At 45.6% G+C, this 27,228-nt stretch overlaps 1 protein-coding gene across 2 annotated transcripts in view; it reads left to right on the forward strand.

Annotated features, from left to right (window-relative positions):
- Positions 1-27,228, forward strand: part of NXN (nucleoredoxin) — a 78,846-nt gene continuing 51,618 nt past the window's right edge. Inside the window, exon 1 of one of the 2 annotated variants that reach the window (XM_087924978.1) lies at positions 1-443. In XM_087924978.1, coding sequence (XP_087781104.1) covers positions 402-443 — 42 coding nt within the window. In that variant the 5' untranslated portion in view covers positions 1-401. The remainder of the gene's footprint in view (positions 444-27,228) is intronic. The other variant, XR_015741842.1, reaches the window with a different exon arrangement.

The following is a 27,228-nucleotide window of genomic DNA, read 5'->3' on the forward strand; positions in this document are numbered from 1 at the left end:
CCGTCAGCGCCCCCTGGCGGCGGGCCTGGCGGTCGTGGGGGGGCGGCAGGCGATGGCTGCGCTGGCCGAGCTGCTGGGCGAGGCGCTGGCGGCGCCCGACGGCTCGGCGGTGGGCACGGCGTCCCCTGCCGGCTCGGGGCGTCTCGCTGGTGGGGCTCTACTTCGGCTACTGCGGCGGGGGGCCCTGCACCCAAGTGGCCGCCAACCTGGCCGCCTTCTACGCCCGCTTCCAGCCCGGCCCGGAGGGAGCCGCCGCCGCCGCCACCGCCTCTACACCCGCCGCTACAGCCGCTACAGCCGCCGGGGGAGCCGCCACAGCCGCCCCGTCCCAGCAGCGCCTGGAGATCGTCTTCGTCTCGGCCGAGCAGGAGCAGCCGCGTTGGCAGGAGGCGACGCGGGCCATGCCCTGGCTGGCGCTGCCCTTCGCCGACAAGCGCCGGAAGGTGAGGAGGGGGGACAGGGGGCGAGGAGGGGGGTGAGGGTGGGGGTCCCGATCGTGGGGTGGGGGCTTTGGAGACGAGACCCCTCCCGGGGAAAAAAACAAGGAGTTGGTGGCATCTCGGGGGAGAGGGGGTAGGAAGGCCCCTCCCAATTTAGGGAGGGGCGTCTTTCAAAGCTAAGGGGTCGTCATATTGGGAGGGGGCTTGAACAACCTGGCGCCCCCTCCCCGGAAAAACCGGAGTGGATCCCAGAGGGGGAAACCTCCCCCTCTCCTTTTAGAGGGCTGGGATTTAGGGGAGGGGCGTCTTTGCCAAGCTAGGGGTCCGGCTTATTGGGGGCTTGATACCCATCTGCCCCCAATAAGGTTTGGCTTGTTGGGGGTGGGGCTTTACCAACCTGGCGCCCTCCCGGGAAAAACCGGAGTTGATCTCGGGAAACCCTCCCCTTTAGAGGGCTGGAAACTAGGGGGGGGCGTCTTGCAAAGCTGAGGGTCGATATATGGAGGGGGCTTCCAATCTGCCCCCAATAAGGGGTAAGGGTTGGCTTATGGAGGAGGCTTTACCCCTTGGCCCCCCCCGGGGAAAAAAAACGGAGTTGATCCCGGTTGGGAAGCCCCCTCCTCCTCCCCTTCTGAGCGCTGCAAACTAGGGAGGGGGAGGTCTGGGCCCGCTTTTCAAAACTGGGGCGGGGGTGTCCCAGCATTGGGGAGGGGGCTGTGGGGAGGTGAGAACCAGCCCCACGACTCCTTCCCTGGAAAAAACGAGTTGATCGCATCTGGGTGGGGGGGCAGGGAAGCCCCTTCCCCTTTGGAGAGCTTGAAACTGGAGGGGTGGGGGTCTCGGCATGGGGGATGACTTTACCGACCCCCTCCCCAGAAAACGCAGTTGATCGTGGTGGGGAAGCCCCTCCCCTTCCTAGAGCAGGGAACGGTGGGTGAGGGTCCTTTGCCCTCTTTGCAAAGCTGAGGGGGTCGCCAAGAGGGGCAAGGGGGGAGATGAGAACCAGCCCTGAGCCCCCTCCCCGCGGGGAAAAAAAGCGGAGTTGATCCCGGAGGGAAGCCCCTCCCTTTTAGAGTGCTGGAAACTAGGGGGATTTGGGCCCTCTTTGCAAAGTGTGTGTGTGGGGGGGGCGATGGGAAGCAGCCTGATGCCCCCTCCCCTAGTTTCCAGCTCCAAAGGAGAGGGGGGCTTCCTGGCCAACCCTCCCCTGAAAAACAGAGTTTTTAGAGAACAGGGAACTCTTGGGAAGGAGGGGGTTTCCCGGCCTTTTCTTTGCAAAGCAGGGTGGGGCAGTCAAGTCAGGGGAGATGGAGGGGATGCGAACCAGCCTGGAGCCCCCTCCCCAGAAAAACGGAGTCTAAAGGCCCCTTTAGACAGCAGGGAATTGTTGGGTGGTCCCGGCCGTGCCCCTCTTTTGCAAAGCGGGGTCTGGATGATGGGGAGGGGGGCGAAGAAAAAAACGGAAAGCTGACTGTTGCTCCCCACCCTTCCTGGGTAAACCTTGGGGGGAGAAGCCCCCTCCCTTTAGAAAAACTGCAGGCTGGGAGTCCCACGGTGCTTCTCTCTCACTTTTGCAAAACTGGGTGGGTGGGTTGGGATAACAGGGTGGGGGGGGGCAGGGGGTGGGGAGGTGCAAAACTGGCTGTTACCCCCCCTCTCTAGGAAAACGGGATGTAATTCCCGGTGGGGAAGACCCCTCCCCTGGGAAAGAAATGCCCAAGAAACTGCAGTTCTGGCCGTGCCCGATCATTTATTTATTTATTTTGCAAAAAAAGTGGAATGGGGAATACTATAGATTTGCATAATGGGGAGTGGGATTGTATGAGGAGGGGGGTCTATCTTTCAACCAAACAGTTCCGGATTGCAGTCTGCCCCCTCCTCATTTCTCTCCCCCCCTCTTGCCTGAATTTGGGGTCCCGGTGACCCTATTAAAATAGCTTTCCTTTTCCTTTAGATGGCAATCAAATGGAATTTTTTTCTTGTTTTGCAAAAAAATAAATCACCATTCTGCATCCTATTTTGGAGGAGGAGGGGGTGTCTTTCCTTTCCAAACTGGACCTGCCCTAATTCAGATTTAAAACAAAAACAAAAAACAAGGGAGAGTTGAAAAAAATAGGATTCAAATTGGGGTTCCTTTTCATGAAAGGATTTCGGGGGAAATCTGCAAAAATTCACATCGCTGTTTTCCTCCGGGTTGCAAAGGAATCCGTCCAGATTAAATGGCATTTTTAAAAAAATAAAATTGGTCAGAAGAAGCTGAGGTTAAGACAAGCCTCGCAAGGAAGCAGAAATATGATTTTTTTTCCTAACCCTCCCTTTAAAAAAAGCAACAACCCTACGTTGTATTATTTTCCATTATCTTCCTTAACCGTCTTTGACTTTTAAGGGTGAACCAATGTTTGATTGTCTCTCCATTGGTTTCGGAAACCCATGGTTCACAGCCGCAAAGGGCGTGGTGGTAGATGCCATTGTCCAGCGCCATAACTGGGGGTGGAAAAAAAAAAATCTGCATTTACATCTGTTCAGAATTCCTAATCTTGCTCAATTCCGCCCAGAATGGTAGATGGATGCAAAACACCCACCCACCCCCCAAAAAACCCCAACCCCTTCTAATTTTTCGTTATTTTCTATATGGTTCTCATAAGAAAATTCAGATTATATTTTTTTTAATGTTTAAGATTGCCATGAATCGCAGCTCCTGTTATGTCATACATTGGGCGAGGTGTGTTATGATCTGTAAACACGAGATAATGCATTGTTAATTTTTAAAATGGCACGCGCCTCTTTGTTTAGGCTGCAATAAATTAAAACACACACACACACACACACACACAGACACACACACTCACATATGGCAAACCTTCCAGATAAAAGTTTAATGGTGAGGTTCACGAATGTGGGGTTTTATTCTCATAAATGTGTACATATATCATTTCAACAGATGTAGGAAGAAGCTGTGTTTGTATATTAGAGGACCCCCAATGATAGCTGGCTTTTCAGCGAGGACACGTAGAACGTTTAATTTTTCAGTACTTTCACAGAACAAATAGTATCAAGTGATTTGGTTTTTTTGGCACGTGAAATGTTGATAAGTCTGACCTTAACAAAGAGTGCGCCCTTTTTGACTGAGCTTGAATTAAATTAAATTAAATTTGCTATGGTTAGAGATGCACTAAGAGGGTTATTTTGGGGTGTGGGGGGTGTCAGTTTGCAAATAAACTATCAGCCAAAACTATCAGCCTAAAATATATTTATATATTTGTTTATCTTAGTTTTAGCAACACTTTTTAACTAAGAAAATTTAAACCAGGAGATAGGTTAAATTTTTAAGGGGTTTGGGGAAAGATATTTGATTCACATTGACAAATACCAAGGTTTTGTACAGAACTATTTCACGCGCTGGGATTGTGCAAACGCTTTATTTTTTTAGACTGCGTTATTCCTTGTTTTCAATTATAAAATCATCTAAGAAGCCCTTGGGGAAATTTAGCGGTGCGCCAACAGTGAGAAATCTTTTAACAGTGTGCAATTCTGGATTGTGGCAATATTTGGATACAATCGAAGCAGGCCAGCAAGAGTTTGAGAAACAATTTATTTCACTCTGTTATTTAATTGTGCACAATCTTTGTGCTTTCTGCTTACGGTGGGATGGAGCAAGGAAGAGCGCCCAATGAGGTCTAGAAGCTTGATGTTATCGGGCAAGTCTTTAATTGAAGAAGCAGACACTGCTCTGCATCCAAACCTGCCCTGGCTTGTAGGATAGGTTTCCTTGCGCTTCGCGGTTTAAAATAGCCGTGGCAGCCATCACTCACGGATCAAAAATATGTCAGAAATTTGCAGGGAGCTGAAGGGACATGTCTGAGATTCATTGCGCAACTGGAGCTGGAATTTCCTTGAGGGTTAAGGGCTGGGCCAGGAGGAATATATATATAGGTGTGTGTGTGTGTGTGTGTTATTTGCTACCTGTTGATTTAATTCCTCATGCAAAGGTGATTTTGCACAATGCGTGCAACTACCTGTGGTGCAATTCAGGCATGAACGAAGATGATTTGAGCCCGTGGTGAACCAGCCCTTTTATTTCCAAATGCAAGAATTTTTTCCACCCCCTCTCTTCGCTTTTCATCTTTCCTGCTGCTGCCTTAATGTCAGGGGAGGGGAGAGAAATTATATTAAAACACCTTCAGGGTGTGTTTTGCAAGAAGAGCCAACTTTTCAATGCTTGTTCCTCGCGTCGGATGTTCGTCGCCAAAATTGATGGAAGTTGGGCGGCGATACAGATTTTCAGTTATTATTATTATTGCTGGATTTCAATTGGAGAAAGTGTCTAGTCCTCGTTGAGGGTGGACAAACCACCATGTGAAACACGCTCAGAGATTGCACGGCTGGTTGATCTGTGTGGGGAGGAGAGAAAGCTTTTGTTTATTTTATTTTTTTTGCTTTTCGTTGCGTTGGGCTTGAAAGAAGGGGGCTAAGAGAAGAGAAACGATGCTTGTTTAATGTGTTGAAATCAAATCTGGTTTGATTTCTTAATTGGCTACAGATGTTAGCCCAAAGGATCTGTTGAAGGAGCCTGGAAGGGTTTTAAAACCTGGGACTTTATTAATTTATCAGTTCAATTTCTAACAGATAAATGGAATTTGCTTCTGTTCACCCCGCTTAGATCAGGTTTTGAGGCCCCAAACCAATTCATTTCCCCCCCACCCACCCCCAAAAAACACAGTAAGCTTCCCAATTTTCCAGGAAAGCGCTTCCATTTAGTTGACCGATCCATGTGGACAATGTATTAGCATAAAAACTTAAATGTAAGCTCTCTTTTTTATTTTTCCTTCGTGTGCTTGGAAAAGTGGGGTTTTTTTTCGAGCCAAAGGCAATCACTTCCTATTTTTTTCACCCCTATTTGCTTCATAAAATGGGATGGGGTTTTTGGAAGTGTTCAAATTTGCTGGAGGAAGTGGGAAATTTTAGCTCTAGAATTGTATCAAGGGAAGGTCCCCACCTAAAGGTCATCCAATCCACCCTGCCGTACCCGTCCCTCTCAGAGGAGGAATCCAGATTGAAGCGTTATACTGCCAAGATGCAGCCTGCCGCTTTTTAAAGAAATTTGGTTCAATGTTCCCTATCTTACTTTTCAGGAGATGATTTTTTAAAAATTTTTAATAATCAGGTTTGTCCATTGCCAGGATAAATGGGCAGCAGAAAAAACAGCCAGTGTCTTTCTGTTGATTGAAAGAGAATAATTAGGATAAATTTATTTATTTATTTAATGTATTTATTATCTCTTTTCAGTTTTATCTGATTGTAAACTGCCCAGAATTGACATAGTATGCAGCAAATAAATTTAAAGATGATAGAGATAGATAGATAGATAGATAGATAGATAGATAGATAGATAGATAGATAGATAGACAGACAGACAGACAGACAGACACAGACATGATAGATACATACATAGACAATGATAGATTAGATAGTCAGTCAGACAGACAATAGATTAGATAGACAGATATGATAGACAGACAGACAGACAGACAGACAGATAGATAGATAAAGATACAGACAAGACAGACACACAATAGAGATTGATATGGATAGAAAGATAGATATGGATGGATAAATATGATAGAAACATGATATAGCTAGATGATAGATATAATAGACAGATAGACAGAGATGATGGATGGATGGATGGATGTTTTTTGGGTCACATTCATTAACCTTTGATCCCCTAGTCAAACCCAGCTACCCACTTGTAACGTGGTTTCTTTTTCTTCAATATGTACTTTTTAATACCGGTAAAGATTTTTAAGATGGGAAATTAAAAACCAATCCAAATTAAAATAAGAAAAAGGGAGAAAAAGAAATGGACGAGAAATGTGCAAGAAAGAAAAGGAAAAGGAAGAAAAAAAAAGATAAGCTTTCAATCTTGACAACAGTTATAGATACAATTATAAATTTACTTCTTATTCTGGAGTTAAAACTGGGATTCTCTTCTGTCTATAATCTATGCTGCCTTAATCCTCAAAGGTACAAATTATAAATTCATTTTTTTTTCTATTTTATGGAAAAAGATCCATGAAGGTTTTCCAGTCAACAATAAACATCGATAATATCTTTTTTTTCCCCTGATTAAATGAGTCAATTTAGTCATCTCAGTTTTCCATCTTCTCTATTCATTTCTCCATTGTAGACATTGTCATATTTTTCCATTTTATGTATACAATAATCTTGTTTCAATTATCAGGTATAAAAATAACATTCCATGATTCCCACCCCACGACTGTTCATCCATCAATCCTGAAAGAAAAACGTCTGGTCTCAATTGTATGTTAATCTTTTAAATTCCTCTGAATCAGTGGATGTAAAAAACCAAGGTTTTTTTTTTTGCTGTTTTTACATCTTCATCAAACATGCTAAAATGTCCCTTCTTCCTGTTCACATTTAGAATATACATTTGAGGTCCTTGACTTACGAACACAACTGAGCCCAAAATTTCTGCTGTTAAGCGAGATATTTGTTAAGTGAGGTTTGCCCCATTTTACAACCTGCCACCATTGTTAAATTGAATCACTGTGGTCATTAAGTTAGTAACACAGTTGTTAAGTAAATCTGGCTTGCCCGCTGACTTGGCTTGTTGGAAGGTCGCAAAAGGGGATCACGTGACCCCCAGGGACATTGCGACAGTCATAAATATGAGTCAATTGCCAAGCAACTGAACTTTGATCACGTGACCATGGGGATGATGCAACAGTCTAAGTGTGAAATGCCAGAAGGTCACAAGTCACCTTTTTTTAGCGCCCTTGTAACTTTGAACGGTCCCTAAAATGAACTGTTGTAAGTTGAGGATTAACTTTCCTTCGTTTTATAAAATTTCTCTTTATTTCTCATCTTTACACATCAGCTAAATTTCAAATTTATTCAACCGCTTCCTTTTTTCCATCATTCGATTTGTGTGATAACCAGAATATTTAGCCCATTTTGTCATACTTCTTTCACTGGTAGTTCTTCTTCTGCTTCAAAATTTCAGCCAAATTCATTTTAAACAATTCCTTTTTTAAACCATTTGTCCCCAATTCTATTTCGAACCCTGCACTACTCTAAGAATAATGTGTTTGTAATATTTTTATACTTATCCTTCCAACTGTAAGCCCACCCAGACTCACTTTGCAGAGTGAGATGGGCAGCATATAAACTTAATAAATACATAATAATCGTAAATAAGAGAACCATTGAAAACCTTATCTATCCCTCAGCCAGCAGTTCTTCCCTTGCTTTTATTTGGCATTGCCTTTGACAAAAACCTAATATCTCCAATACAGTTCGCTTATTATTTCTTGCCTGTAAAATGTTTTTATTGTGCCGAAACTCACAACCTTAGATTTATAAATATTCCATACTGTCCATATGGCAACATCTCACAGTTTTTAAAATCCACCTTAACTTCATCATACCCCAAATATCCACGCCACCCAAATCTTAGGTCATGTCCTTCTAACTATTCCAAATCTTCTATTTTCTCAACCAAAACCCTCTCTTCCCTCCGAACCAACAGCAAACAGCGGGCAAAATATAATTTCCAACCAGGTTAAAAAAAAATAAAAAATTCTCCTCTTTGCATCTTTGTCAAGCCTTAGATTTAACTCATTTTTTGTTGGTTTGTTGGTTTGTTTCCCGACTGCCACACTGTATAAATGGCACGTCAAGTTGTCACAACAAGCGCTGTATTGTCTGAAACGAAAACATGCTTCTAGGCGAGATGCTCGTTTTTATCACAGAAATTCTTGCCAACATTGACAGTTGGGTTTTCTCCCAACTTAACAAGTCTTTTTTCCACCCACCCACCTACTTCCTTATTTTGAAATGACTCGCAGCTCACGTTTGTCATCATGGTGGTACCCGGCTATTTTACCACCTCCTCTGTCTTAAAATCCTGCTTTATTCATCAATTCTCTTTGATCTTCTATTTTCCTAATTTTTGTCAACATCTGGGCCTTCCGTTTATTCGTCTTTAAACCTGCTAATGCGCCGGATTCTTTTCTGTTGGCTCATTAATATTTTATTTTACCCCCCCCCTTAAAAGCATCTTCGGAAGAAGTCTCTTTCTTTAAAAAAAAAAAAATAATAATATCTGACTCGGGACGAGCGGTTTCTGATTTTATTTTTTTGGACCCCTCCCGAATCCAAAAAATGACACCAGAGCAATCCGGGTGAAAATCGGTTGGATTTCAGACGGCTTTCCGTGTAATAGATCCAGATACATGGATGGATGGATGGATGGATAGATTGATAAATAGATAAATAGGTAAATAGATAAATAGATAGATAAATAGATAGATAAATAGATAGATAAATAAATAGATAAATGGGAATCTCGCTGAGAAAATTCACGCCGGGTTTTTCGGTTTGACTATTGCAGGGTGGCCACCAAAGGCCTTTTTGGGGAGGGAGTGGGATTAAACGAGAAGATAATTTGCTGTGAAAACCATCAAGTGTCCTGTATGGGGCCCTGCTGGTTTTCTTTTTCTCTCTTTCGGGGCTGTGCGTGTTTACGAACGTTGGGGCAAAAGCCAGGACTTTTCACGTGGAAGGAACAAGAGGGGCTTTGCACACTTGTCTCGCAACGCCGCGGGCGATGAGCGCCGAGGCCCACCTGAGCAGAGAGGGCTTGGTGGGGCCACCCCATCGCGTCCAGCAACGGGTCTCAACTTTGTACTTTTTTTTCCTCAAAAGTTCGGTGGGAACAAACACGGTGCCTTTTGAAATTGTCCAGTTTTCGAACTGCCTTGTCCTCCCCCCCCCCATACCTCCCCCTCAAGGCTGAGAAAAGGGGAATAAAAGAAAGCGCCACGCAATGTCTCGCAACAAAAGTTGGATTATCGGAGGTAGCTGCAGTGGGTGTGTGATGGATGCGTCGCCGCGACAGGGGCCTTGCTTAAAAGAAAAAAAATCAGTTTTGCTTTTTTTAGAGAAATTGTGACTGGCAGACGGTTACAGAGGGGGGTTTAATTCAGTGACACTGATAGACTTTGGGGGCAGGTAGAAATACTGAGATTGTGGGTGAGCTGTGTGTGTGTGTGTGTGTGTGTGTGTGTAAAAATTGGCCAGCAGCTCTGCTTGATTATCCTTACGCTGGCTGTCAAAATATATGGCTTTTCACCCTTTTTTGAGTATTGAGGTAACCTTAGCCTTGGCTGACCCTGTGCAATCTTGATGTGGGTTTGTTTGGGGGAGTTGCCATATCTGTTAACCTGGTTTCTTTAAAGGAAGAGAAACGGTTCTAGTGGTGAAATGCATCAAGCTAGAAAGTGGGCGATGGTGAGTTCTAGTCCTGCCTTAGGCATGAAAGCCAGTTGGGTGATTTTGTGCCAATCACCAGGAGACAGTGAGTTCTAGTCCCACCTTAGGCATGTAAGCCAGCTAGGTGACTGAACCAGTCACCAGGAAATGATGAGTTCTAGTCCCATCTTAGGTAAGGAAAGTGGCTGCGGTGCCTTTGGGCCAATCACTAGGAGACAGTGAGTTCTAGTCCCACCTTAAGCCATGAAAGCTGGCAAGGTGACTGTCAATCACCAGGAGACAGTGAGTTCTAGTCCCACCGTAGTCACCCAGCTAGGTGACTTTGGGCCGATCACCAGGAATTTGTGAGTTCTAGTCCCGTCTTAGGCAAGGAAGCTGGCTGGGTGCCTTTAGGCCAATCACTGCAATAAGGCCCTCCAGTTCTTTGCCACCAGGTGCTCTTCCCTCCGGCCTTTGTCCAAAGCCCTGCCCCAGGAGGCTGAAGCAGACCCCCAAGATTTCTTCCCCACCCCACCCCCCCGACCTGCACAAAAAGACCCCGAAGGGATGAACTCCCTGCAGCAAGACAAATGTTCGTTGCACGTACCCAGCAGGCAAATAATGTTTCTGTGGACCACCAAACTTTTCTCGCGGACCACCGTTTGGTGACCGCGGCTTAAGTGAACATTCAGAAATAACGGAATACTGCATTTCCGGCACAAAGGCTAGAAATGTTCTATTCGAAGGCACCGGCAAGTGTTTAAATCCGTGTTGTAAGAAATTGTGTCACCAGGGGTTGGGGGAAATGGAAGAAAGGGAGTTAGGCAGCCAAGCCAGTCTTTTGGGTACAGAATAAAATTGTGCATTTCACCATCAAGCCACGCCCACAGAACCGGTAGTAAAAATGTTTGAATCCCACCACTGATTCCATAGAGTCAGGGAAGAGTGCATAGCTTCCCTTCCAAACAGCTATCTATCTCCCTATCCATCCATCACCTTTCTCTCAATCTAACTATATCTATCTATCTACCTACCTACCCATCCATCATCTCTATCTGTCTATCATCCATCTCTCTCTCTCTCTCTCTCTCAATCTAGTTATATCTACCTACCTGCCTAACCATCCACCCATCCATCAATCATCTCTCTCTCTCTATCATCCATCCATCATCTCTCTCTTCATCTAGTTATATCTACCTATCTATCCACCTATCCATCCATCATCTCTCTCTCAATCTCTCTCTTATCCATCCGTCCATTGGGATTCAATTTTTTTTTTACTATCCGTTCTGTGGGCGTGGCTTGGTGGGCGTGGCAGCGGAAGGATATACTGCCAGGTCCCCATTCCCTCCTCACCCCGCTAACCTGCTTTCTAGCTCCGTTCTCCTATGCAGGGCAACCAAAGGAGATGAACTGGGACTCAACATATATATATATTATATTATACACACACACACGCACAGTAATTTCTCCTACTGAATTGAAAAGAAAGGCTTTGTGGTTTAAATAACTTCCTTTATGGACCATATCGAAAATTGGATCTGGCACGGGGTTCCCTCTTCAGGGTGTCTGGCTCGCAGAGAAGGGATTTCGCTGTGATCGTCATATTTTCGGCCCCGTTTTGCTTTCTTGCTCTAATCGGCTAGAAGAATATTCTATATTTAAAACAAAAAAAATATGAAGTCTTGAGGAAATGAACTCCTAAAAAAATGTACTGTGCCTTAGGTTGGACCCCTTCCCTTCTTTCTTTTCTTTCTTTCTGTCCTCCCTCCCTTTTTTCCTTCCTTTCCTCCCTCCCTCCCCTTTTTCCTTCCTTTGTTCCTTTTCTCCTCCTTCCTTCCTTTCCTCACTTCCTTCCTTTTCTTCTTCCTTTTTCCCTTCTTCCACATTTTCCTCCCTCCCGCCTTCATTCCTTCCTTTTCTCCTTTCCATTCTCCCTCCCTTCCTGCCTGCTTCCTTCCCTCTTTCCTCCTTCCCTTCCTCCCTCTTTCCTTCCTTCCTCCCCTCCCTCCTTTTTCTCCCTCCTTCCCTTCTTTCCTTCCTTCTTTCCCTCCAGCTTAACGAACTCAGTAGAAATGTGTGTGTGGTCCTATACAGTTCCTGAGATTAACTGTTTACAGAACACTTTACAATTAGCACGTTGCAGTTGTTAATTAACGAGGGCCTTATTCTCTGTCCATGTCATCTGCCTCTGAGTTAACCACCCTGTTTTCTCCTCAAGTTCCCCGCCTCTCTCCAATTTACATCCTGCATCTCTCTTAAGCTCAGAGTTTTTCGAACTTGGCGACTTTAAGATGTCTGGATTTCCTAAAATTCGCATACGGTTGGAAAAAACGATAAAGAAACATATAGACTTGAAACCAGAGATTTTTTTTTATCGGGAATCTTACCTGATACATATAATAAAAATTTGAAGTATTTGATTGTAAATGTATTAACAGCGGCTAGGATTGTATTTGCTAAAAACTGGAAGAGTGAGAAAACTGCATCAGAGGAAGAAACTATCAAGAAAATATTGGATTGTGCTGAAATGAGTAACTTGACATTTGAAATTAGAGAACAAGAAGATAAACAATTTTATGAAGTTTGGGATCTTTTTTATCAATGGTTAGATAATAAAACACAATAATAGAATATTTAGATTTAGGATATAATTTTCTTTGATGTTATTTTTATAAAACCTTATTAAGATAGATTTGGTATGATCTTACGATTCGTTGCAAAATAAATTAAGTAAATTACAGTTATCTCGTTAAAGTATGAATTAATAAAATTATAGTTAAATGATTTCTCAGTAATGATACTAGGTTATACAATTGTTGATTGATAATATGAGTTATTATGTAATATAACTATATTAGCGTTTACGAAACGGATGCACAAAAAAAAAGTGGTAAACCAACCGATACACGGTTTGTAAATTTATGAAGGAGGATGATGTTTTTATGGTTTATGTTGTATGTTTTATGTGGTTTTGTTTGTTGTTAAAATAAAAAACTTTTGTTTTTTAAAAAAAGATGTGTGGATTTCCTGTGGCAGAGAGATTCCGGGAGTTGAAGTTCATCCATCTTCAAATATGCTGGTTGGGGAGTTCTAGGAGTTAGGCTGTATCCTTCTCAAAGCAGGCTGGCTGGGGGATTCTGGGACTTGGAGTCCTCCCCCTCCCCACCTTAAAGCATGCTGGCTGGCTCAGCTGACCCTAGGGATGCTTCAACAGTTGTAAGCATGAAAAACGGCCATAAGTTACTGTTTTCCGTGCCTTTGTAACGTCAAATGGTCACCAGAAGCAATGGTTGTAAGTCAAGGATTTTCCTGTATACCGTTTCTAGTTCTGATTTTGCAAGGTCTGCGATACCCATAACAAGCCCAGACAGGTAATCCTCGACTTACGACGGCTGCCTTTTGGGCACCATCGTGTCTTGCTGTGACCACAACTGGCAACGTCATAAACTCAAGGTAGTAAAGCCACAATAAGCGGGGGGGGGGAAGCCCCCCCGCACCCACATCTTCTCCAAGAGAGAAGGATGTAGGTTGACCTGGTCCTCTGTTCCCACTACCGACAGTTGCTAGGTGACTGCTGGGTGCCTAGCAACCGCAGCATCCTTCTTCTCTTCCCATCAAAGTGGTTGACCCAGGTTGAGGGGTGGTAGTGGTGAACAATTGGGGTAGAAAATCACCCCCAATCCCTCCCTTAAATTAAGGCCCGTTGAGGAACCGGAAAAGGGGAATGCTGAATGATCCAGGGCAGCCAGTCCAAAAGCCTTCACTGGCAACGGATCCAGATGTTGGCCAGATGTTCTCCCACTGCAGGGTGAAGTTCTGGTGCCCTTCATTCTCGATAAAGTTCTGTGCCGTAGCTCTTGTCCCAGGCTGCCTCACAGTGATCGTTTTCCCTCGTCATTTTGTGGCCTTAGTTCAAGGCGTATAATCTCTCTTATGTAAAAGCGAAGTACCCCTCACGCATCATCACAATCTCCAAAACCGTCAAGCCTGCAAACTTGAAGTTTGGCGCGTGTGTTCGTTCCTCTTGGCTTCGAGGTGCTCACTGAGAAAGTACTTTTCCAAATGACCATCAGAGTCATTTCCTACATCCAGGGTGGCACACAGGGCCATTTGTGCCGGCACATGAGCTGTAGGCAGACTTCCTCATTGCACACGTGTTTACCTCACAGCTGATTTTCGGCCGGTTTGAGGCCTTTTTCGACCTCCCAGAGGCTTGAGGAAGGCTTCAGCAGGCCTTGCAGGCTGAAAACTAGGCCTGTTTCGTCATTTTCCGTTTTTCTGGAAATACCGGAAGTGACAAAATGGGCCTAGTTTTCGGCCTGCAAAGCCTGCTGAAGCCTTCCTCAAGCCTCTGGGAGGTCGAAAAAGGCCTCAAACCGGCTGAAAATCAACTGAGGCGCAGTGCAGGTAAGGGGGCGGCAGCGGGTAGGTGGGTGGGTGGGGATTATGCATGATGCGTAGGGGGCATGGGGCACGCATTGCCTTCTGGGTGCTGGCACGCGAGTGTGATCATGCAAGCGCACGCACAATTTTTGGCACAGGAGCCCAAAAAGGTTAGCCACCACATAAGGTGAGTTATGGATTGGGCCTTCTCTTCTCCAAATGTTGAATTCTAAAGGAAATGCAGTAGATATAAGTGATATTTCTCTCTTCCTTTCTCTTTCTCAATCTCTCTGTATGTGTTTTGCCCCTTCCTTCCATCCATCCTCTTTCCTTCCTCCTTCCTTCCTTCCTTCCTCATTCCACTTGTATTATCTATTCTTCCTTCTCTTTCTCTTCCTTTTCCCTTATTTTGCTTTCTTTCACAATTTTCCTTTTTTCTTGTACCTGCTGCCCTTCTTCCTTTTCCCATCTCCTTTCCTTCTTTTATTCCTTTTTTCTTCTCTCCCTCCCATCCACCCATTTCTCCCTTCCCTTCCCTTCCTTCCTTCCTTCCTTCCTTCTTTCTTTCCTTCCTTCCTCCCTCATTCCACCTTGTATTATTCTTCCTTCTCTTTCTCTTCCTTCTTCGCTTCTTGCTTTCTTCCACACTTTTCCTTTTTTCTTCTACCTGCTGTCGTTCTCTTCTCTCCTTCCTTTTCCCATTTCCTTTTTATTCTTCTTTCCCTCTTTTCCTTCCTTCCTTCCCTCCCTTCCTCCCTCTCTCTCCCATCCACCCATTTCCTTCCATCCATCCATGCATCCATCCATCCATCCATCACAAACCTCACACAAAATGACTCCAACCAGAGTACAAAATGCTATTAAAACCTACTGCAAAACCAGTTGCAGGCAATACAACAATAAAACTAGATTAAAAACAAGACCGCAAGAGCAGAGAAGAGTATCCCTAATGCAGCCAACACATGCCAGCTCTTTATTGCTGAGAGATTCCCTGGCTTGTTGGAAAAAACCACATTTTAAGGGCTTTTCGGCAAGGCAGTAAGGGTTGGGGAGTGTTTATGCTCAGTTCGGGTTAGCGAGTAATGGCTTTATAAATCTTCCCACAACTGCAACTTTAGATTAAAACGCTGCACGAGTTCTGGATTGATGCTGCTGTGACTTTAATTTTCCCCACTCCTGAAGTTGTTTAAATTGAAATCTTTTTTTTTTTCCCACCAGGCAAACATCCTGCAGCCTGTTTTGTTAGTTTTAAGTTGTCAAAAGGGGTTTTTTTTTCCTGCTTTTGTTTTTAACGCTGTCTGAACAGGGTGGAGAAAGGAGGCACCTCCCTAGTCCAGAAAACCAAAATGAAACCCAGGTGGGTTTTTTCCCTCCAGAAAGAACCTACAAATCTTTAGCAGCCATCCAGATTTTCACATGCCCGGCTCTGTGGCCCTGCCGGTGGCAAAGAGAGGAATTCTTCCACTGCCCATCTTATCGTATTTTTATTTTAGGGATGTTTCCTCTGGCCTGTGTGTGGTTTTTTTTGCAGCATGGAAAGCGGAGGAGGGAAAAACAAACAGGAAAAAATGGGGGTTAACGCACGGCACGGCCTTTCCTGGTCTTTTGAACTGCGTCTCTGATGTGCTGGACGGGGATGATGGGAACTGTAGTGTGTGTCATATAGAAAGAAAGCACCAGGTTGGGGGAAGTTAGCGTCCCTCTCTGTGGGTTTTTCCTTTTTCGAGAAATGAAATTAGATGGATAGATGGATGGAGAAATGAGAGAGAAATGAGAGAGAATCAGAGAGAAATGATAGAGATAATAGATGGGTAGACAGACCGTGATAGACAGAGATTAGATGGATGGATGGATGGATGGATGGATAAATGAGAGAGAGAAATGATAGATATAATGGATGGATAGACAGACAGTGTTAGACAGAGATTAGATAGATGGATGGATGGATAGATGAGAGAGAGATGAGAGAGAATCAGAGAAACGATAGAGGTAATAGATGGATAGACAGACAGATAGATATAGATATAAACAGACAGAGATAGACAGACAGACACACGGAGAGAGATGAGATGAGAGAGAATAATAGAGAAATGATGAGACAGACAGACAGAGATAGACAGACCAGACAGATAGACAGAGAGAGATGAGAGAGAATTAAAGAGAAATGAGAGAGGTAATAGATGGATAGACAGTGATAGAGATAGATAGATAGATAGATAGACAGACAGACAGAGATGAGAGAGAATAAGCGAAATGATAGGTGGTAGACAGACAGACAGATAGAGAGACAGACAGAGATATAGAAAGAAATATATAGAGATGAGAGAAATGATAGAGGAAAGATAGATGATAGATGATAGAGGGAGATATAGATAGATCAGAGAAGGAGCGGGAGTTGATAGAGAAGATAGGGAGAAGAATGATAGATTAGAAGACAGACAGACAGACAACACATACACACATAGATATTTAAATTTAGGAAATGCAGACTTAGAAAGAGAAGGGAGATATTTTTGCTTGGACCTCCAGTAGGAGCTAACAGATAAATTCTCCTTTTCTTTTAACTGTTGAGAGGGGTCTGATTTGAGACACACATTCTCTGGCTGCGCGTCTGTTATTTTTTTTCCTCCTCCTCTTCTGTCTTCTCCACTTTTCAGGAAGATATTTGGAGGAGGGTTTTGTTTTGTTTTTTTTAAAAAAATGCATTCTATATACATTCACATCTGGCTGAAACCTGGCCGGACCAGATGTGGTTGCTTCCCTCAAGCAGAAAAGAATTTTTCCCCTTCTTCCACAAAATTAAAGGAGATGTTTGGGGTTTTTGGGGTGGCAAAGGGGGGACTTGAAAGGCTAAAGCAATATTTCTCCTGTCGTAAATCCACAAGTGTGAGAGTTTCCCTTTCTAGGTAGAAAAATCTTAATGTTGGAAGGGACCTTGGAGGTCATCTAGCCCAACCATGTTGCTTGTTGCATTAAGATCAGCTCTCCCTGCGTTAGATCCGTTGTAACTCCTCTAACAGTTGCTAAGGGACCTCTCATAAGATGAGGACTATAGCTTAGCTCTCAACTTACGACCATAATTGAGCCCAAAAATTTCCATTACTAGGTGAGACACTTTGAGTTTTGCTCCGTTTTGCGACCTTTAACTTGCTGGGGTTGTTAAGCGAGAATCACTGCAATTGTTAAGTTAGTCACCTGGTTGTTAAGCGAATCAGGCTTCCTCGTGGACACTGCTGGTCAGAAGGTCGCAAAAGCGGATCGCGTGACCCCCCAGGACACTGCGACTGTCGTAAACACGAGTCAGTGGCCGAGTGTCCGAGCTGTGACCACGTGACAGTGGTGAGTGGGTGCCACAACAGTTGTAAGTGCCAAAAAACCCGGTCCTGTCCCTTTTTTCAGTGCCGTCGTAACTTTGAATGGTCACTAAGTGAACCATTGTAAGTCAAGGACTTATCTGTCAACTTTTGGGGGGTTTTGTGAGGCGGAGATGTTCCTAAACATCCCAGTTGTTTAAAAGAGAAACAGATGGGAAACTTCTCCAAGGAGAAAGGAATTGGCAGGGGTTAAACCGAGAAACGGGTGCGATGGGTATATTTCGGGGAGGTTTGAAGAGAAAAGAAACATGATGGAAAAAAATACACCATGCCAAAAATGCGTGGAAGATGTTCCGCAGATCCCCCCAACTCCCCTTGTCTGCTCCTCATTAGATTCACCCAGCATAGTTTACAGTTTTGGTCCAGTGTTGAACCTGGTTTCCATCAAGATTACTTCCCTGGTTAAAATGGGCTTTGGGTGGCCTGTAAAGAGAGCCTAAGCTGGCCAGGGAATTCTGGGAGTTGAAGTCCACAGGTCGTAAAGATGCCATCAATGCTCCTGGTGATGGGCCCAGAGTCACCCAGATGACTTTCATGCATAAAGTGGGACTAGAACTCCCAGTCTCCTGGTGATTGGCTGAGAGTCACTCAGCCAGCTTTCATGTCTAAGGTGGGACTAGAACTCCCAGTCTCCTGGTGTTTGATTCATAGTCACCCAGCCAGCTTTCAAGTCTAACGTGAGACTAGAACTCACCGTCTCCTAGTGATTGGCACAAAGTCACTCAGCCAACTTTCATGCATAAAGTGGGACTAGAAGTCCCAGTCTCCTGGTGATTGGCCCAAAGTCACTCAGCTGGCTTTCATGCATAAAGTGGACTAGAACTCCCAGTCTCCTGGTGATTGGCCAACTCAGCTGGCTTTCATGCATAAAGTGGACTAGAACTCACCGTCTCCTGGTGATTGGCCCAAAGTCACCCAGCTGACTTGCATGCATAAAGTGGGACTAGAACTCACTGTCTCCTGGTGATTGGCCCAAAGTCACCCAGCTGACTTGCATGCATAAAGTGGGACTAGAACTCACTGTCTCCTGGTGATTGGCCCAAAGTCACTCAGCTGACTTGCATGCATAAAGTGGACTAGAACTCACTGTCTCCTGGTGATTGGCCCAAAGTCACTCAGCCGGCTTTCATGCATAAAGTGGGACTAGAACTCCCAGTCTCCTGGTGATTGGCACAAAGTCACCCAGCTGACTTGCATGCATAAAGTGGACTAGAACTCACTGTCTCCTAGTGATTGGCACAAAGTCACTCAGCCAACTTTCATGCCTAAAGTGGGGATAGAACTCACCGTTTCCTGGTGATTGGCCCAAAGTCACTCAGCTGACTTTCATGCATAAAGTGGACTAGAACTCACCGTCTCCTAGTGATTGGCCCAAAGTCACCCAGCTGACTTTCATGATAAAGTGGGACTAGAACTCCCAGTCTGCTGGTGATTTGGCCCAAAATCACCCAGCTAGCTTTCCTGCCTAAGCTGAACTAGAACTCACCATCTCCCGCTTCTTAGCCTGGTGCTTCACCACTAGACCAAACTGCCTCTCTAATATTGGGGCGTTGGGGCGGGGGGGAGAAAGATATGCTCTTTGGAGGTGTTACTTTAATTTATGCCTTCTTCCCTAAATCCTGCAGCGGGGGTCCCCCGAGGTGCCTAACCGTCATTTTCTGCAAAGATTTAGCGTTGCCCGTTTCTGCAGTTGGGGGACCAGTTCGGGTTCAAAAGGGACTTGCCAGAGATCGCTCAGGCTACAGAAACGCGATCCGAAGCAGCTTGGCAAAATGCGGAGGAGGTATCATTAGCTCAACCCCCGTAAAGGGGCAACGTTTGAGTGTCGGCCTGATTAACAACCTCCCGCTGTGTTTTTTTTTTTTCCTTTTGACGCTCGGTCGTTGTTTGAAGCCTCCGGAATAGACTCGGAAACTTTCTGGGATGGAATTTTCCCATTGTGAGATTTTTTAATCCAGCTGTTCTAATGAAAACAAGATTTGATTTCGCTCTTCCTTTAATTCTTTGTGCCGGCGTCTGTGTTTGCAGATCCAACAGGGTTATTATATTTTTTATATCCGTCCGTCTGTCTGTCTGTGTGTATAATTCATTCATTCGAATTCATTCATTCATTCATTCATTCCCAGGATATAAGTGGTTCTCTCTCTCTCTCTCTCTCTCTCTCTCTCTCTCTCTCTCTCTCTCTTTCTTTCTTTCTCTTTCTTTTCCTCTCTCTCCTTCCTTCTCTTTTTTTCTTTCTGTCTCTCTTTTTATCTTTCTCTTTCTGTCTTTCCTTCTCTTTCCTTCTCTCTCTCTCTTTTTGTTTCTTTCTTTCTGTTTCTCTCTTTTTCTTTCAGTCTTTCCTGCTCTTTTTCTCTCTTTTTCTCTCTCTATTTTTCTCTTTCTTTCTCTCCTTCACCCTCTTTCTTTTTCCTTTTCTCTCTTTTCTCTCTCTCTCTCTGTGTCTCTGTCTCTGTCTCTCTCTCTTATCAGCTTGATATCCAAGGAATTGAGGCATCGTGGTCTCTCTTTGGGTGGGAAATGAAGTCGGATTGAGGGCCGTGAGCTTTGCAAAAACACGATTCGTAAAAAGAAGCCGGAGCATCAGGTGTGAAATTACACAGAGTCTGGAAAGCCGTAAAATTGCTAAGAGTTACGCCTGGTGTGCTTTCAGCTTCTGGAAAAACAATAAAAAATAAAAATTTAATCTCCAGGCATCCTGAGGAAATGGCAGTATTTTTCTTAACGCTTCCTTTTTCTTGTTTGCAAAAATGGAAAAAGCAGCCAGTTTCAATTGTTTCCATTGTTCTGATAATATTGGGAGAAGGAGGCTAAAACATATGAAGAACAGTTGCAGGAATGACATATATCTAGTCTAATGAAAAGAAGGATTTGGAGTGATACGATAACAATCTTGCAGTATCTCAGGGGTTGCCACAAAGAAGAGGGGGTCAAACTATTCTCCAAAGCCCCAGAAGACAGGACAAGAATTAATGGATGGAAATTAATCAAGGAGAGAAGCAACCTGGAACTAAGGAGAAATTTCTTGACAGCGAGAACCAGTGGAACTACTTGCCACCAGACATTGTGGGTGCTCCAACGCTGGAGGCTTTTAAGAAGAGATTGGACTGCCGTTTGTCCAGAATGGTGATCTCTTGCTTGAGCAGGGGGCTGGACTAGAAGACCTCCAAGGTCCCTTCCAACTCTGTTTTTCTGTTATTTCACAATGTGTTCCCTGGTTCCTTCAATATGCCTAGCAACTTGATGTAAATAAAACACACCCGGGTTGTTTTGGGGGGGAATCTGATGCTAACGAAGACAAAATTCTTTGGCAGCCCACAGCGGATTTGCTCTGGTGGAAAAGTGTTATATTTGTGGGCATCGCAGTGACGTTTTGGTGGCTGTGTTCGAAGGTTAATCTAAGGAAGCAGATTTTGCACCTGGCGCTCAGGTTTGATCTCCTAAATCAGAAACTGATTTTGAATTGTTTGCCTTGGCAGCGTTGGGAATTTCGCTCTAAGCGGCTTGGATTTCTTTCTTTTTTTTTGCTTTTTTCCCCCTTCGTAAACAGAAATCCTCTCGTGTGCTTTTCATTTGACCAGATTCAGAGGGCTTTGCATTTTGTGGTGGCGGCGGCATTGATTTATTTCACTTCATCCGATGAAAACATACTATTTCCCCCCCCCGGCGCAAAAGGAAAAAAAAAGGGGAAAGTTGTTGATCACTCCCAAAGATTCCCTTCCAACCTTCGCAAGTGTAAAAATCAGCACAGAGTGGGAATTAAAAAATTCGGTTTTAAAATTTCTGGGTATTCGTGTGGATGCTTCTAGTCCTCGTGGGCAGAGTCCAAGAGAAGGGAAACCTGGATTGGTGGGGTTGATACGACCAAAGTCATAAATAGGATTTTGACATGTTGTGTTCACATTATTATATGGCTAAAACGTGGCAACGATGTTGTTATAGCACTTGTACCCGTGTTTCCCCGAACATAAGACCCTGTCTTATTTTTTTTTTTTGCCATCAAAAAAGGCACCAGGTCTTATTTTCGGGGGATGTCATCCACTGACTAACCTCACTTGCGCAGGTCTCCTTTTCGCTGTCAGAGGCCTTCAGGAATTTCTTCTGTGGCTGGCAAGGCTTTCCTGAAGGCCTCTACAGCCGATAAAAGAGCTCAGGATCGATCCAGAGCTTTCTTATCAGCTTCAGAGGCCTTCAGGAAAGACTTGCCAGCCTTGCCGGATGCAGAAGAAATGGCCGGCAAGGCAGGTATCGCGGTGTGTGAGGCCTGGCTACAATTGTCCAAAGGTTAGTAGTAGGGCAGCTCCATCCCCCGCAAACCCACTCTAGCTTAATTTTTACCCATCCACTCTGTAGTAGGAGGGATCTTAATTAGGGCTTATTTGGGGGGATAGAGCTTATATTGGGCTCACGTGTAAAAAATCAAGCTAGGACTTACTTTCAGGGTAGATTGTACTTTCAGAGAAACAGGGCAGGAATTGTAGTCCTTAACTCGTGGGGAAAGATATAATGGGTAGGGGTGCAGGGGGTTGAGATCTACCCGTGAAATCAATCCTTGAAGAAAACATTTTCTCCTAAATGTATAATTAACATATGGAACCAGTTAGGGTAGCATCTGATGGTGGGCCTTGTCCCAGTCTGGAAAGAGGAGAAGAAGAAGGAAGAAGGCAGTGAAGGAAGGACGGAGAGGGAAAGAGGAAGGGAGGATGAGAAGGAAGGGAGAAGGAGAAAGAGGAGGGAGGAGGAGAAGGAAGGAGAAAGAGAAGGAAGGAAGGAGACGGGGAGAAGAAGCGGGAAGGACAGAGGAATAGGAGAAAGAAGGAAAGAGAAAGGAAAAAAGTAAAAGAGGGACAAGAGGAGAAGGAGGAAGCCGAAAAAGGAAGGGGGAGACTAGAAGATGACAGGACAGCCTAGGCCGTCGATCAGCCCTCAGATGGAGAGTCAACAGCCCCCAGGTCTGGAGGTGGCTGATGAGGAAGAATTGCACGGATGCACAAAAGGCAGAGGAAAGGAGAGCAGCGGAAATCTATGGGCCGGTCCTTGGGACAGAAGAACCATCGCTGCTTAACAAAGCCCCACCCTAGCTCTGGGGATAAAAGGCAGGAGGCGGAGATGAATAGATGTGGCAGACAACTATTCATCTTCCAGTCGGTCGGACTCGTTAGCCTGCGGTGAGAGGAAAACTTTTTGCCGGGGCTCCCGATAAAGGAATCTTTTGAGTTAATTTCAGAGGGTTGGTTGTGTTTGGGGAGCCGGGTCAGAGCACTTGAGCCCTTAAGCCAGGGGTTCCCAACCTTTTCTACACCCCGTGTCTCTGGAATGCTTCTGTTACATTCTCGCACCCCTTACAAAAATAAATAATATGCTTATAATTATGCATATACCCTATCATTTTGAAACTTCTAAAGTCACATTTTTACACCCCCTGGAATATCGTCTCGCAATCCCACAGGGGGTTGTGGGCAACCCAGGTTGGGAACCCTTGTCTTAAGTGTGTGTGTGTGTGTGTGTGTGTGTATGTATGTATGTATGTGTATATATATATATAGATAGATAGATAGATAGATATATATATGTTTTCTGAGGTTATATATATATATATATATATACACACACACACACACACACACACACACACAAAAAACCAATCCGGTTTTTAGTCCTCTTGCATGTACAGGAAGCTGAATGGCCTAAAGAGGAAACTTTTGCCAAAACTTGAAAACGTAAGAAGGAAGGCAAACCTTGTAAAAACCACAGTATTCTTGCAGGATTTGAGAAATATTTTATTCGTTTTTTATTTTTTCCCGGAATTCCCTGGATTTTTTTTGTCAGATCGGGAAAAGCTGCTGAGGCGGGGAAGGATTCAGGGATCACGTCCAGGACGATCTCCGATCCGCCACCTCAGAGTTGGGGCCAGAGTCACCCGACTTGGTCCGATGAATCCCGGACGGATCCTTTTTCCGGAGCTGCGAAATCGATGCTTGTTTCTTCACGTATTTCCTCAGGACGGAGCAAACGTCCCACTTGAGGCAAACATGAATGGGAATTCGGCTTGTGAGAAAATGGCGGTCCTCTGGCTGGCAATTGGAAATCGGGGGTAGACTGCTCCTGCTTGTGGAGGGTCTGCCCTCCTAGAAATTGGCTGACATAGTTCTTTGTCTCTTATAGATAGTCTTTCTTGAATCTGGGACTCTCAAGGATCTTCGAGGATCTGGTTTGGGTGGCCTGATGGCGACGTAGTAGTTTCCTTCCTTCCTTCCTTCCTTCCTTCCTTCCTTCCTTCCTTCCTTCCTTTTCTATCTTGTATTATTTATTCTTCTTTCTCTTGCTTTTCCTCTTTTGCTTTCTTTCGTGCTTTTCCTTCCCCCCTCTTTCTGCTGCCCTTTTCTTCCTTTCCTCCCTCCCTCCCTCCCTCCCTCCCTCCTTTCCTCAGTTTCTTCCATCCTCCCTCCTTCCCTTTCTCCCTTCTCTCCATCCCTTTTCTCCCTTCCTCCCCGCTTCCTCTCTTCCCTCCTTCCATTATTCCCCTTCCCTCTCTCCGTTCCTTTTTTTCCTTTCTTCCTTTTCCCTCCTTCCTTAGTTCTTCCCTCCCTCCCTCCCTCCCTTCTCTCTCCTTCCTTCCCTCCTCCTTTCATCCCTCCCTCCTTCCTTCCTCCTAATCCACCCAGAATCCTCCTTCCCTCCCTCCCTTCTCTCTTTCCTTCCATCCTTCCCTCCCTCCTTCTTTCCTCACTTTCTCCCATCCTCCCTCCTTCCCTTTCTCCCTTCTCTCCATCCCTTTTCTCCCTTCCTTCTCCCTTCCTCTCTTCCCTCCTTCCATTATTCTCCCTCCCTCTCTCGTTCCTTTTTTCCTTTCTTCCTTTTCCCTCCTTCCTTAGTTCTTCCTTCCCTCTCTCCCTCCCTCCCTCCCTTCTCTCTCCTTCCTTCCCTCCTCCTTTCCTCCCTCCCTCCTTCCCTCCCTCCTGATCCACCCAGAATCCTCCTTCCCTCCCTCCTTCCCTTCTCTCTTTCCTTCCATCCTTCCCTCCCTCCTGATCCACCCAGAATCCTCCTTCCCTTCTCTCTTTCCTTCCATCCTTCCCTCCCTCCTGATCCACCCAGAATCCTCCTTCCCTCCCTCCCTCCTCCTCTCTTTCCTTCCATCCTTCCCTCCCTCCTTCCCTTCTCTCTTTCCTTCCATCCTTCCCTCCCTCCTAATGTCCCCAGAGTCGACTCCTCTGTCTTACATTCCTGCGGCTTCCCTGGGGTCCCCAGAGTGTGAAAGAAAGAAAAAAAATCCCCCTGCCTTTGCCCGCCCCCCCATCATGTGGGATCTTAACCCCGCATGGGAGATCCGGGGGAGCGGGATTATCCGGAACCAATGCCTTTAGGGAGGCTATTCAGGGAATCAGCGCCTGGGCCCAGCCTCCCTTGGCGTCCTCAGCCAACGGCCTCTGGAGCCAAAGCAAACAGCTGGGCTCAAATCGCTTCGGCCTCGGAAAACCCCCAGCCCCGTAGGAGGGTGGGTGCCTCCGCCCCCCCCCTCTCTCTCTCCAGTGGGTGACTTATGACTGTTCATTTAATGACGGTTCAAAGCTGGAGCGGCCTTGGAGGCGGCTTCTAGCGCAGCCCACACCAGGAAGGCAAATACACAGCTAAATCCCCGGACTTGCAACACTTCATTTAGCGACGGTTCACAGTTAACAACGGCACTGGGGGAAGTGACTTAGGACCGTGTTTCACACTTAACGGCCGTTGCAGCAAAAAAAAAAAAACCCACACCACTTCATTTAGCGACCGTTCACAGTTAACAACGGCGCTGGGGGAAAAAAAGTGACTTAGGACCGCATTTCACACTTAACGGCCGTTGCAGCACCCCCCACACGCACACCACTTCATTTAGCGACCGTTCACAGTTAACAATGGCGCTGGCGGAAAAAAAGTGACTTAGGACCGCGTTTCACACTTAACGGCCGTTGCAGCACCCCACCACCACTTCATTTAGCGACGGTTCACAGTTAACAACGGCGCTGGGGGGGAAAAAGTGACTTAGGACCGCGTTTCACACTTAACGGCTGTTTCAGCACCACCCCCCACACACACCAGGGTTACATGATCCAAATTTAGACGCTTGGCCAACTGATTCGTATTTACGACAGTCGCAGCATCTGAGGGATCCCCCCGCCCGACAGTGGCAAGAAAGGTGGCACAACTGCCTGGCTTTAGCCATGGATATTTTGGGCTCCGTGGCGGTTGTAAGTCGAGGACCCCCTGTGTTGAATGCCACTGAACAGGGCTGGCACAAGGTACATTCCAAACTCTTCCAGGTGGGTGGGGTGGATTTCCTTGGAACAGTAGGTGTCCCCCCCCACCAAAAAAAACCCCAAAACCCCCAACACCAACTCCCCCCATTAGTTTTCTCCTAATAATTCTTTGGAAGCCTGGCCAAAGAATGCAAAAGTAATTAGAGGAAGTGAAAGGCGATTATTATTATTTTTTCCTGCCGGAGCACATGGCATCCTGGAAATCTCTCAAATGGGGCTGGGGGTGGGTGGGAAAAGCGAGGGAGGAGATGGGGAGGGGGACACACCACAAGGTTTCCCAGGTGTGGTTATGTTTCCCAGCTTTCTTGCACTCAAACCCAGGGAGAGAGGGAGCTGGCTGCTTTAGGGCTGTGAGCAGTTTTTAACCTTGGCGACTTTAAAATGGGAGGACTTCAGTCCCCAGAATTCTCTTCTCTTCTCTTTCCTTCCCTTCCCTTCCTTTCCTCCCTCTCTTTTGTATCTTCCTGGCCTCCTTTCCTTCCTCTCTTCTACTGTACACTGTTCTTTCCTCCCTCTCTTTTCTTCCTTTCCTTCCCTTCTTCTTCCTTTCTTACCTTTCCTCCTTCCCTTCTTCCTTCCCTCTTTCCTTTCCTCCCTCTCTTTCTATCCTCCTTTCCTTCCTCTTTCCTTCTCTTCCTCCTTCCCTCCCTCTCCCTTCCATTTCTATCCATCATTCTTTCTCCCTCCTTCCCTCTTTCATTCCTTCTTCATTTTCCTCCCTCCTCCTTTATCGGTGTCTCTTTTCCCTTTCTATCCATCATTCCTCTCTCCCTCCCTGATTCATTCCTTCTCCATTTTCCTTCCTTCCCTTCCTCCCTCTTTATCTGTCTCTTCCTTCCCTTTCCATTCATTTGTCCCTCCTTCCTTCCTTCTCCATTTTCCTCCCTCCCTGTCTCTCCCTTCCCTTTCTATCCATCATTCATTTCTCCTTCCTTCCTTCCCCATGTTCTTCCCTCCCTCTTTATCTGTCTCTCCCTTCCCTTTCTATCCCTCATTCCTTTATCAGAATAACATAATGGGAAGGGACCTTGGAGGTCTTCTAGTCCAAGCCCCTGCTCAAGCAGGAAAACCAACCTTCCTTCCTTCCTTCCTTCCTTCCTTCCTTCCTTCCTATTTTTCCTTCCTTCCTTCCACCCACCCACCCACCCTTTCGTTCTTTCTTCCCTTCTTCCCTTCCTTCCTTCCTTCCTTCCTTCTTTCCTTCCACCCTTCCTTCCTTCCTTCCTTCTTTCCTTCCACCCTTCCTTCCTTCCCTTCCTATTTTTCCTTCCTTCCTTCCTTCCTTCTCTCCTTCCTGCTTCCACCCTTCCTTCCTTCCTTCCTTCCTTCCTTCTTCCACCCTTCCTTCCTTCCTTCCTTCCTTCCTTCCTTCCTTCCTTCCTTCCTTCCTTCTTTCCTTCTTCCTTCCACCCATCCTTCCTTCCTTCCTTCCTTCCTTCCTTCCTTCCTTCCTTC

This window comes from Pseudonaja textilis, chromosome 1 (assembly GCF_049901715.1).
Source record: "Pseudonaja textilis isolate UNSWEBS1 chromosome 1, rPseTex1.2, whole genome shotgun sequence".
NCBI lineage: Eukaryota > Metazoa > Chordata > Lepidosauria > Squamata > Elapidae > Pseudonaja > Pseudonaja textilis.